This window comes from Tenebrio molitor, chromosome 8 (genome assembly GCF_963966145.1).
Source record: "Tenebrio molitor chromosome 8, icTenMoli1.1, whole genome shotgun sequence".
NCBI classification, from domain to species: Eukaryota; Metazoa; Arthropoda; class Insecta; order Coleoptera; family Tenebrionidae; genus Tenebrio; species Tenebrio molitor.
The window spans coordinates 5,992,539-6,006,046 of record NC_091053.1 but is presented as its reverse complement, the minus strand read 5'-3'; the positions used below and the strand labels follow the sequence as shown (position 1 = coordinate 6,006,046).

The window sequence follows — 13,508 nt, the reverse complement described above, 5'->3', positions numbered from 1 at the left end:
CAAGAATCCTAACATAAACATCACTGTTGAGCCGATCTTCTAGAGACAACATTAGCCCAGGTCTATCTACTAAAATCCATGCCCATATGTTTGCCGAAAATCGACCGCTCCTTTCCGTTGTATTTGCTTGTATTTACCCCTTCAACAGCCGTCATAAAAGGGCTATTGCGTAATCTATGGAGAAGCATATTATCTTCTTCTGCAGTAAATGTGCTAGGCCTCCCTGAGCCTTGGCGTCTTTCAATAGTTACATTCCATTTTGTCTCCATTTCTGAAGAATGGACGAAATTGTACTTTTAGGTATACGAAGGTCCATCGAAATCTGAGCTTGTGCAAGAGTTACTATTTTGATTTTATTAAAATTTGATACCGATGGCATTTTGTTTGACTTTCAAAAGTGACAAGTAAAAACATCAATCATAATGACAATAAGGAATGGACTACACCGATTTTTTTGAAATGACGGAAAAATGACGGTCGAAATTTTTTGGCCGCCATAGTACTTCCTCCCAAAATTGACGTACGTACGACAAAATTTTAACAGGATGCGCAGATACAGAATTGCTTTTTCGATTTGACGGAGCTTTAAAATTTTATCGGTGTGTTACTTTTAACGTACTAGATACAGAATATCCACAGACCGGTAACAAAATTCGTGACAAATTCATCGACTATTCCTTATTTAATGGATTTTATTTACGTTAACGATAATTTAACGACTATGTTCGAGTCCTATTTAATGCTTGGGTAGGTATTTATTAGTAATAAATATTTTTTTTGTTCGACACTGTCAGAATTTGGGAACTTTCTCCTGTGTGAACGGATTTTGATAAATTTGACAACTTGTCAAAACGAAACGTCAAGCTAGTTTTAAAGATTTTAAGCGATTTAGAGCCTTTAAGGGGCTCGCCGAACAAAAATATTTTTTGTCGTCCCATACAAAACTCCCCTACGGGTCGTTTTCTACACTTGGGACTCGTACGCCAAATCAACCTTTATAAAACTCTTTATTTAATATACTATTTCAACTTACGGAAAGTGGGAGTTTAAAGTGACTCCAGCAAAGGTAAATCCTAAGGGCCGCCGCACATTACCCACTAAAATATTGGCCCATAGTTTAGTCCGATTGGGTAGCTTCTGCGTACACCAGGCAAACTAAACTATTTGGTTGACTGTCGTTGCGCAGACAGTCGACTACTAATCAATTAATTAATTAGTTAATTAATTAATTAATCGGCCGATTGCTTATACACAGTTGATAAAATCTACGCGATATTAATTAAATATGAGATTTGACGTAGGATACAGATATCCTTTAGTTCGACATATTTTATAACTTTCAAAATCATAAATTAAAAAAACAAAATTTTTGCACTGTGCATTTACTATACCATAAAGCTTGTCTTTTTTCAATTTCTTCAATTAATGTCTCTAATAACGAGTCATTAATGAAGGAATAAGAATAATGTGAAGGCGGAGAAGACAGCAATAAAAAAGGGATTGCAAAGGGGGTTTAAAAATGTGTCGGGGTAATAAAGGAGAAAGTAAAAAAAACAAAAAAATCAAACTTTGTGAAGGGCCCTAATAGAATTTGAAAGTTCATTCGAATTCATGATTTTTTTCGATTTTCGGAAAAAACAAAAATAACGAATAATTAACTGTTATTGTCATAGTATCGCGTTTCCACTGCATCTTATTTACCTTAGCTTCAACGCATACAAATTACAAAAATAATTAATTATCGTGGCGATACAACCGCATGTAGTCGGAATCGTATTGTAATATGCACATTCCTAACTCTCTTGGTCAGTAATAGGCCACTTTCCGCCCTGTTATAAGGTTTTTCCTTTTGAAATAATTGATGAAACATTGCCAAGCAACATTTTGTACATCCCTTAAAATCTGTAAAAAGTGGGTGCGCTGTATTAGAAAAGTAAAATTGTATAAATTTTTTGAAAATACTTTAAAAATAGACAACAATGGCAGAAATTTCAATATTATTGCAAAAGGAACCGATACTTATTAAATATAAGGTATACCGGCTGTAGAATGGAGTTTGGTACATAGGTAGTGTTACGTTATTATTTTTACCTTTACTGGAGTAAAATTAAATTTCCCGACTTACTCTGGGGAAAATTTAAAATAACGCTTTTTTGTGACTGATTGTCTCCTAGTCCGGCACACACACACTAACGTCTCGAGAGCAAGACGATTAAAGAAAACAAATGATGATTTACAAACACGGTGGTATACCAGGTGTTGGACAGAAACACGGATATAAGTTACACAGTTTAATCCTCGACTACTGGACATACAGCGAGACACTTTAAATAAAGATAAGGACAACCTAGATGCCACTTCGGGCGATACACTGTAGCCTAATGAATTGAAGAGAATAAAACTTAACCCCAAAACGATACTATTAATTCAAAGTTAATGTAATTGACTCTAGGGTAAAATAAACAAATTCAAAAGCCTTAAAAGTGAAGTAGGTGATGAGACAAGATGAAAATCAAAAAGTAAAACGCAGAAGGCGCTTAAACCACTAATTTAAATTCACAAAAAGTGCCGGTTCTACCAGGCAATACTTAAAAATTATTAAATGAATGAAAGTGAAATTGGACAATTCCTTACACCGGGTCTGGGGCTTGGAATCAAATAGGAGAGTCCTGGGAAGAATGAGCTGGAGGAAGGTCCTCCGAGTCCCTCTTCCGCCGCTGGTCTATCACGCCGTCCGTATCCTCGGAAAGTCCTCGGGGTCCTTCCTCCCCCCGACCCTTCCTAGGAATAAACGAAGGTAAGTAAGAGATAGCCCCGGTGTAAAAAAAAGGATAATGAGACGTAACAAAAACCTTCCGAGTACCAGCTGACGCGTCTTTTCTGGCGAGGTCGCTTCAGGTCTGATAGTCCAAAACTATGTAAAAGAAAAATGCCAAAATGGCGGACAGAACAAGAAAGACACTGAAGGACCTTGCCAGATAAGATTTGTTCCTGGACTTCGGGTTCCTCGGCCAAGGACTGTCCGGTGTGAGGTCCTGCTCTCTGGTGGGATCCTGGGGGATGACGCCCGCCCAACAGGGTGGCGAAATGTGATCCGCTGACGCGTAGGGTCGTTGACCCTCGTGAAGGAAGCCTATACTTGGGCCAACCAACAGATATAATAATAAAAAAAAAGGGGATGTGGCCTAGTTGCGTAGAACGATGGGTAATTGTTCACTTTAACTACTTCTGGAATTTTCGCGTTTTTTCTGGCTAGACAGCCTCAGGACGTCCTCCTATATCGTTTCTCACCAGTCAAACCTTGTGCAAATGAAAATTTTCCTTACCCTTTAGTTATACTAAGACTTGGCGCGACCTTGACGCGACCTTGAAACACAACAAGAGAGAAAAAAAAGGCATTTTCACAAGGTTTGAATGGTGGAACACGATCTAGGAGGACGCTCTGAGGCTGTCTAGCCAGAAAAAACGCGAAAATTCCAGAAGTAGTTAAAGTGAACAATTACCGAACGATGTACGCCGAAGCCTGTTTCACAATGAAGCAGGTTTTTTCTAACAAATAGAGAACCAAAAGTCTTGAAAAAAAAACTATTTTGTAATACAAATCGAAAAATGCCAAGGAAAACAAACAAACATAAACACGTGGTCAAACTCCCAAAACGAGGTTAAAACGAATGAGACGCCGAATGCCGTCAAGTAATTTTTGTGGATGTAAATCAGGCTTTCGAAAATCTGCGCACGTTTTGAATAAGCCAATTGGAAGCTGCTATTTAAAATACGCGGGCACTAGGGGGCGGTTTTATTACTATATCTGTTGGTTGGCCCAAGTATAGATCCGCCGCAGCGTACGGTTGGAGCTCCTCCTGGACGATTTTCCAGCCGCTTCGGTCTTCCTCCACGGGTTCGCCAGCACCTGTTGCACTGAGAAAACACCTCCTAATTTCCCCCTTTGAGCACAAACACACACACACGGATTCACTCGTAAATGTCAACCGAGAACCTGTCGAGAACCTCTAAAATGGCGTCCGTTCCACCTTTTATATCTTTTCCCCTCCTCTCGCAAATTTGTCGCGGCCGGCACCGGAAGTCCGAGAGCCCGTTCTGGAACGTTCGCGAACCTTCTAGCATTTACGATTTGCTGCGAAATTTAAATCGTAACAGTAGGTACTCTACGTGGGTGAAGGTTTCACTTTCGCTCATTCTCTTTCGCTCACGCATAATTGAAATTCGATTTTATGAAACAGAATTTGTATATTGAAAATAATTACATACATAAAACACAAAAAAGTCAAATGTGGAGGCGAGACGTCGGTAATTATCTGGATAAGCACTGCACTATTAGTTGATAGTATTATCCGTAATAGTGTATGTACTCCGGCAAAATTGCCGTGCCGCCGGGTGGTGGAGGGTTAAAGAATAACTATAACAATTCATCATTTTACATAATTCATCACAACGACAACAACCGAATATAGTACAACTTTCTGAAGGAACCACTCTTGGTCCGCCGCTTCCAATAAAAACTTACAAACATCGTTTCTTGAAAAAGTTGCAGTTTTTTTCGGCTGATAGTTTCTACATTTTGTTTTCAAAAAGGAGGTGAGACTGCTGAACCTGTACCATTTACTATATTAAAACGACAAATAGCTTATTAAAAAACCTCTTACCTGGAGATGCCAACGTTTTGAAATACAAACAGTGTACTCTTCAACATTGAATATCACGACAGCGCTGATGCTGCTTCTATATTTTTAAAATAAGTATAGCATCACATTTTCGTCTTTTCCCTTGATCCGTTTCTCTCTTTCTGGTATCGTAATTTTGATTTCGTGGGCACCATTTGGTACTTCGCGGCACTTGCCTCGTCCAGGATATCATCAGGAACATAGAATTCTTCAACATTCATTTCCATAATGTGTACACAATCACTTTATGGACTTTATAAAACTTTGTTTATTTTGAATTTTATTTTTTTCCAGATCTCTCCGAAAATGTGATTTATTTATTTTATTTTGATTTTATTTAATATTTTGAATGTAAAGTTACAGATTCATTTTCCAAGGAGGTGTCTAAGGTATTGAACAAAACCAAATACAGCACTCGAGAGTAAGGCTGTTTTGTTCACTTGCAATTCGCGTGAACAAAAGTTTTACATTCCTCTCTCATAGTGTAAATAACTATTGTTCGTCACTAATCGATATCGGTCAGGCAACATAATATCCACAGGCCGGTAACGAAATTCGTACCAAATGCATCCACTATTTCTTATTTGAAGGATTTTATTCATGCTAATCATAAATTTAACGACTGTGTTTGAGTCTTATTTAATGTTTGAGTATTTATTTTAAATATTTATTACAACATTTATTTCAAGCAAACTCTTTTAAATGAAGTGCATCAGACGAGGAGGACAATTATTGTACATTACACTTAGACAATATTATGAAGATAACGTAACATCATGAAGAAATGAAAAATATCTAACTTGATTAGTTTGATGAGTTGCATAGTCTGGTCTTACTTATATTGCCAGAAGTATTTGTTGGGGATTAATTGTTTTCTAACTGATAAAGAACGAGAGCATAAGTGAATCCCGTACGAAATATCTGTAAATACTTATTACTTACACTTAATTATTTAATTTCGTTTTCAACTTACGGAAAGTGGGAGTTTGTAGTTTAAAGTGACTCCAGCGAAGGAAAATCCTAAGGGTTTTAGACTATTTGACAAAAAAATTGAAAAAATCTTTTTATTTTCTGCATTCCATTCGTACCACGAACAAGATGATAGAGTATCAAAAATTTTAGTAGTCTGAAATATTAATGGATAAATATGCTGTAATTGGCTCATTCTGTTGAAACTACCTCATTCAGAAGCATTTGTCCGGCCACACAGAAGATGGAAACAGTAAGAATGTGCAAAGTGACCATTAGAACCAAACGAACTTTCAAAATGGTGGTCATGTTTCCTAAAGTCTAAAACGAATTATTCGAAATTTGAAATACACTTAGAAAATTCTTCTAAAACTTGACTTTTCAAAACACTTACGTTAAGAAAGAAAAACATCATCGAAGTAGTACACAGAGCAGCAAGGATCGTAAATATTGCCATCGGAAGACGCACAATTCGAAGAAGCATTTTTATTAACCTGCAAAAACGTTGTTAAAACCGAAGAAATTAAACATTGCCTTCACCTTTTGATGCAAACGTGATGGTCGATACAAAAACGCAATTTCTGAGATATTGTACAGTGAAAAGATGCTTCACAACTTGCATCCTCACAAATGTTAGAAATTTGCAAAATATGTTCGTTAATGAGAAACATCTGCACGTGCAACATTAATGTTGCGTAGAACAGAGCCCCACCGAACCGAATTGATGAGAAAAGCATAAACGGGATGATCGAAAAATAAATCCATTCATGAATTATCCCCCAAGTTCCAAAATGTTTCTCAAAAATCATCGAAACAAGCACCCATTCTTTGTGATCACCAAATATTGGTAACATCGTTACAGACACAATAAGCCAAGTACTAAGGAAAACAAAATTCATTTTCAAAAATATCTTCGATTTTGTAACAATCCTTTGTCGTGTTTCGACACCGGCGCTGTCTTCTGTCCAAAAGCTGTTTTCAACCATACTCATCAGTTCAAAAAGTTTAGGTTCAACAATTATGGCAAATACCATCGTTACTTGGGCCTAAACTAAACAAATGATTCGTGAATTTTTACATTCAATCCACCTATTCAAGGGAAGAAGGCAATGAGTGGGAAAAAGGTAGAAGAAATAAAATTCCCAATGTTAAAATAAGACAGACGATTGCGCACGAGTTGGTATGGAAAGCGTTATTAACCTCTTTTTGTATATCGCGCGCTGTCAATGCTTAGAAGTGGCTAAAGCTACAAACAGTCATGACACTCATTCACAGCTGAATGTCGGTTATTGAGGTTAAAACAAGAGAAAATATTAGTTAATTCTTTAAAGTGCTATCATGGTTGCGAATTGCTGTGTACCTGATTGTAAAGAAAAATATAAAAGATCGACAAAGTCAAACTTGCTTGCTTCAAACCTTGAAACGTTAAATATTACTAAAAATTGCACCAAAAATGTTACTAACTTCTGGAAGTGGTTAAAGTCACATAGGCAACACTCCTGACAACTGTGAGAAAATTCAACTTTCTCGCTAAGGTAAGAAAGTTAATCATGAAATGTTTATGGTAAAACTGTACCAAAATACAAATGTCAAAAGTGTCAAAAGTGAAATAAGTTATTGATAAATGAAAGCCAATTCAATGAAGTAAGTTGGTAGGTCAATCATATAATCTGGAAAATAAACAGATAAGCTAGGTAGGTAGATTACTTTACCCTGTTGATATCAAATTTTCCAACAAACCTCAAATCTTCAAATGCGATGACAAGTTAATTAAACAAATAACACAGCCTACTATTCAATTCTCAAAATTTTCGTTTTAATCACGAATATAACCATCTTTTTTGACTTTTTTCAACAAAGTTGTGCCGGTAGGAAAAAAAATTATATTCAAACCTTGTTAAGAAAGTGTCCTTGCAGACCTTAGGCACTTACAAACCTCGTCTACGACTCGGTTTATAATCTTTGCCTGCGGTCTGCAAGAAACCACTTTCTTAACTTGGTTTGAAATATACTATTACGCACATTGAACAGGTGGATTCTACGGTATTTTAGTTACTTACATAAAATGACAGCATCATCGTGCAGCTGTATTTGGCAATCAAATCAATGGTAAAGTTATTGACCATGAAGTGAATCTGAAGTAATAAAAGAAATGTTTGAATGGTCAAGCAAAAGATGTTGTAGAACTTCGTAAATTTGTTGTAGGAAAAATCGATGTAGACTTTCTTCAAAGTCACATATGTTTGATTGTTTAGAGAAAATTTGAAATGTAGGTGTCTGTCGTTGGGAATAATCTTCTTGCGGGACTCCATTGCAACTTGCACCCTCACTAGTAATGGAGCACCTCTGGCATCTCCTGTGACCTACCATCGACTATTCATTGTTTCATTATTAATGATAATGATAATTTTACGAGTGTTTGAATTTATGTTCTTTTACAACTTAAACTAGAACTATTGCTGTAATGTAATTAGTAATTATACAGCTTAATTAATCAACAACATTGTTCATTTTCGATATGTGTATATTTAATAAAGCTATGAAAAGTCGATTCTTTCCGACATTGAGTTTCAATTATAATAATTTATTCATCTAATTTCAATGACCACGAGCTTTCTTATTGTAACGACAATTGAATCAATAATATTGTTTCTCGTCTACACATTTTAATTTGTGACAAGGAATCGTGAAGGACAATTCGGTTTTAAAAAGAACTATCCCCATTAATTGGTGTTTTTTTCCGCTGATTTCGTAAATAGTTATAGGAAGTGAATCTGGATAGGTCAGTACAAAAATCAGAATTTGACTTTTTGGTTGAAATTTACATTTTATTTATTTTTGGCTTTGTTTGTAAGTGAAAAATTATCAAAAAATTATGCAATGTACCTTACCAACAGCCAGGTAAGTGTAAAAAATTTCGACAATGTTATTTAATTAGAAGTCGCGATTTCCCGCGTGCGCGTATACGATGCCCCATCCTGTATATCTAGGGACTTTACATTCACCAATATCAGGACGACCTCTGGAATCTGGAAGTGGGAATGGACAGCGGAGTTGCCAACCTTTCGACTTTCGACATAATGGCAACGTGGCGCTTCTTTTAAATTTAACCTCCTTATTATTTTTATTTAAAGCCCGGTTTATTCACCTTCAAGTAAATTTATGTGGCTAGTAGTTGCTATGATTTAGAATCTGCTATTGGTGGACCCATGGTAATTACCGTTCAAATAAAGTTACTTGAAGGTGAATAAACCAGGCCTTAATCCAAGATTTTAATATAATCTATTCCATCTTTAAAAAAACGATAGGTTGCCATGCTTTAATTTTGTTAAATTGGCAGTACTGAGGAAAGCAGTAGTTATATTTCATTTCATTTTGGTTGTAAATCTTTTGTAACTAAATTTGAAGTGCTATGGGCCGGTTGCACCAACGCCGGTTAAAGTTAACTGTAGGTTAAAATGCTTCGTTACTTTGGTTACCTATTGTTGTGACAATGTTTTCGTATATTTTAAACTGTAGTTAAATTTAACTCACGTTGGTGCAACCGGCCCTTAGTTGCAAGATGATTCTAAAACAAAAAGTAAATAAAGTTGTCAATAAATGTCATTTTGACGTTTTTCCAATTTATTTTAAATTAGACAACACAAATTAATAATTTAAAGGGTTTACTACAAGTACATAATGCCAAAAGTTGTGTTTGTAGAGACAAAACATGGTGTGTTGAAGGGCTAGACACATTTTAAACGAGAGATAGATGGGAAGATCTGTTATATATTGCATAATTACAAAAAAGGGTCTGGAGGATACTAGAACTACAAAAAGAGGAAAATCAGAAAAGTGGAACCATTTTTTAAAAGAGATCTGAACGAAATTATTCGTGGGCTAAACATTAGAAGATGATTCGGAATATAATGATGAAGATAATTCTGAAAATGAAATAATGGAGGAGGTTAAAGTGTAGATGTCTTTTGAAAAAAGTGATTCCATTTTGGAGAACTTATCCGTTTTCTGCTTGTTAAACTAAAGCAAGCGTTCTTGAAACTCATTCAACGACTAAAGCCTCCACCAGATGTTTACATTTTGATTTGTCTTTTTTTTCAATTGCTATTTTTAATAAAAAATGCTGAGTTCTCTATTAATCTCTTGTAATACAGTTTCAATCGATTCGCAAAAAAGCGGAACCTAAGTATGGCAACACTGTGCCGTCAAAATTTTCAAAATTCCTAACCAAACTTTTATTCAGATATACAGGATGAAATCTGTCAGATTGTCATGGCCAAGCATCGTTTTTTTAAAGTTGGAATACATTATACATAAAAACAAAACAAACACAATCAATAAGCTCACTTTCAAATGTTTTACAGATTTTTTATATCATTAACTCATTACACATCAATATCATGATTATGCATTTAATGCTAACTCCTAGCGTTATTGACAAATCAAATCATTGATAAATCATCATTAAAATGTATTACAATGACGAGGGGGTCAATATGATAATGATATGATGAGTGATTTAATATAATTTTTCAAAAAATCTGGGATAAGAAAAAAAGTGTGTTTTTAAAATATGCAACCAACTATACACACGGCGGTGACAATATTACGTAAACACATTTTCTGTTCACAAGATAGATTGACATTAGTGACCTTAACGTTTTTTGCAGATTCTGTAGTTGCACGTTTGAATTTTTGTGACTGAAAGAAATATCCTACTGTCTCCACTGCAATAAAATATAATAAACGACATTTTCCATTCCAAGTTTCTGTAACGTTAGACATTTTCAATCTCAGAGAAGAGTTTTCTTATTTTTAAATTCTTTATTTATTTGCAGGTCTAATCATTACATAGGGACATTGCATCTATGGATTGGTAGTCATGTACACATATTTGATTTTATGTAAATGTCAAACACTGAAACGTCACTTCAAACGTCAAACGTGTACACCGGCGTACAGGTTATTAGTGAACACGTTGGATGAACCCAACAAGGTAAAGTATTACATCATTCCGAAAACACCGAAAAATAATTAATTTTTTGATACATCCATGTTTTAGCCTCTTTCAAAATGACAGAATTAAGTGAAAGAATTTTGAGACATCTGTCAGACAACGACCCTGTCAACACCGTCGCTTTGTCAAGACTGTTCAATGAGGACCACCAAAAGATCATCGGAGCCCTGAAAAGCATCCAAGCCCATGGCGACTTGGTCCTCGCGAAACCCCAAAGCGACAAGTTCATCGAACTAACCGAAGAAGGTAAAATGATAGCAGACACTGGCAGCCACGAGGCGAAAATTTTCAACGCCGTCTCAGACGAGGGCACCGCACAAGCCGAACTGATGAAAATCCCCAACGCTAAAGTCGGATTCAGCAAAGCCATGTCGGCGGGATGGATCTTGATGGACAAGAACGGCGGAGCCCCCATCATCAAAAAGAAAGTCCAAAAGATAGTGGACACAGTGCAGGCAAACCTCAAATTGATTCTTTCTGGTCACGTGGCACAGATCGCAGACAACGTCAAACAGGAATACAAGAAGAGAAAGTTGATCCAGGAGGTGGTGCTGAAGAGCTTCGAGCTGAGCAAAGGTCCAGATTTCAGTCTGACTTTGGCGAAACTAGAAACCGACCTGACAGCCGAGATGTTGACAACTGGGAGCTGGCAGGCGTTGAAGTTCAAAGACTACAATTTCGACGCCTTGGGAGTGCCTCTGGACTGCGGCTATTTGCACCCCTTGCTGAAAGTGCGCTCCGAATTCAGACAAATTTTCCTGGAAATGGGATTCTCTGAAATGCCCACAAACAACTACATCGAGAGTTCGTTCTGGAATTTCGACGCTTTGTACCAACCCCAACAGCACCCCGCGAGAGACGCCCACGACACCTTCTTCATATCGGACCCCAAAATCTCCACCAATTTCCCAGAGGAGTACAAAGAGAGAGTGAAAGAAGTGCATAGTAAAGGCGGCTATGGATCTATAGGGTAACTGTCAAAAGTCACGAGTACCAACTTGATAATTTCTGTTATTTGACAGGTACCGCTATGAATGGAAAATTGAAGAAGCACAGAAGAATCTGCTTCGGACTCACACCACCGCCAACAGCGCACGCATGCTCTACAAGCTGGCGCAAGAGAAGGAGTTCAAACCCACCAAACTCTTCAGTATTGACAAAGTATTCAGGAATGAGACGTTAGACGCGACGCACTTGGCTGAATTCAATCAAGTCGAAGGAGTGATCGCGGATTATGACGTCTCTTTGGGCGATTTGATCGGCGTCTTTGCCGAGTTCTTCAAGAAGTTGGGCATAACCGAGCTGGAATTCAAGCCAGCGTACAATCCATACACTGAGCCCAGCATGGAGATATTCTGTTTCCACAATGGGTTAGGGAAGTGGATCGAAATCGGTAATTCGGGGATGTTTAGGCCGGAGATGTTGCTGACGATGGGTCTCCCGGAGAATGTGAGAGTTATCGCGTGGGGGCTGTCGTTGGAGCGACCCACTATGATCAGATACGGTCTCAATAACATCCGGGATCTAGTAGGGCCGAAAGTGGATTTGGAGATGGTGCAAAGGAGTCCGATCTGCAGGCTGGACAAGTAGTGTGGAGGCCTTGCGTGTCTTATTTATTGCATTTGTATAGAAACGAATCACGTATCATTTCTTTCATTTGATTTTGTACAGGCGAACACTAATTCTCCAGATTCAAGTCTTGACATTAATTTTTCAAGAAATATAATTTTGAAGCTAATTGTGATTAAATGTGATTCTTACAACCACACAAGCTTGAATTGATCATTATTAATTTTCAAGATGTTCACATTTTGACATTGTTATAATAAAGGACCTGACCTGACCTCGCTTAGTTTCTTGTTATCATAAATATTGCTTTTATGGTATTCAGGCCGCACTGTTCACTACCGACATTGTAATCATAGACGATCACTCGCAGTATTATAACTCTTTTGATGTCTTTTTGCATTCAATTTGATGAATATTTCGACATTGCAATACATTACAATTTTTTTCAAAGAAATAAAACCATTAAAATTTATTAAACCAATAAAAGAAAAGAATGATTTTTTTCAAATTTTTAGACTAGAAGACTCTTATGTGAACTATCAATTATTAAGTTTTAAACGACGTAAGTAACTAAAAATTGAAAGAGAACATTAGGGGCCAGTTTACAGAAGCGAAATTAAGTTAATCGAAATTAAATGCGAGATTAACTGAACACGTGATCAGATTGCACCAATTGAAATTTCGGATTCATGGGTTAATCGCGCATTAAAAGTTAATTCGCATTAAATATTTAATTCTCTTTCTATAAACAGGCCCTAACACTGCAGGTACTTAATTTGCCCGGCATATAGGCAACCAAACATACACCCCAAATCCAAATCAATAATATACGAGCGGCAAACATATGGAATAAATTCATTAAAAATTAAACATAATTTTTTTCAAAAAAATCTTTGGGCGGTCAATTTTGGTTTACAAAAATACATGTTTTAGTAGTGAAAATCTTTTTTAATACCTATTTAAAATAAACGAGATCAAAGCTGCACCTTTTGAGCCTTCAAATCTAACAGGTACAGATTTTTTTAAATTTTTTCTAATTATCTTCTAACATGAGTTGACATTGCCCCATTGAGTTGTTCCGCGAATTTTGGGGCACCGAGTATATTATAGGTACTTGTGATAAATTTTTCAATTTTACGAAAATTTTTGCTTTGAGAATTTTACGAGTTGAGTTTGGGCCCTTTTATTCTGGTTAGACCCGAGAGCTTTAGTTCGAGGGTTTTTCCCCGTAGAGGGTTTAACCTTTGAATAAAAATGCCCAAATATCTACG

General features: G+C 36.6%; 1 protein-coding gene and 1 long non-coding RNA gene across 2 annotated transcripts; one reads left to right on the top strand and one right to left on the bottom strand.

The window, feature by feature from the left end:
* Positions 1-4,228: 4,228 nt before the first annotated feature.
* On the bottom strand, positions 4,229-7,148 carry LOC138136642 (uncharacterized). The gene is made up of 5 exons (XR_011161377.1): positions 6,046-7,148; positions 5,862-5,972; positions 5,656-5,808; positions 4,665-5,603; positions 4,229-4,611 (listed from the first exon to the last, which is right to left on the bottom strand). It is a non-coding gene; the product is annotated as an uncharacterized lncRNA (long non-coding RNA).
* Positions 7,149-10,491: 3,343 nt separating this feature from the next.
* On the top strand, positions 10,492-12,511 carry alpha-PheRS (phenylalanine--tRNA ligase alpha subunit). Its single transcript, XM_069055892.1, has 3 exons — positions 10,492-10,647; positions 10,714-11,638; positions 11,691-12,511. The coding sequence occupies exons 2-3, from the start codon at positions 10,725-10,727 to the stop codon at positions 12,256-12,258; spliced, it is 1,482 nt and encodes a 493-aa protein (XP_068911993.1). The 5' UTR covers positions 10,492-10,647; positions 10,714-10,724; the 3' UTR covers positions 12,259-12,511.
* The last annotated feature ends 997 nt before the right edge of the window (positions 12,512-13,508 follow it).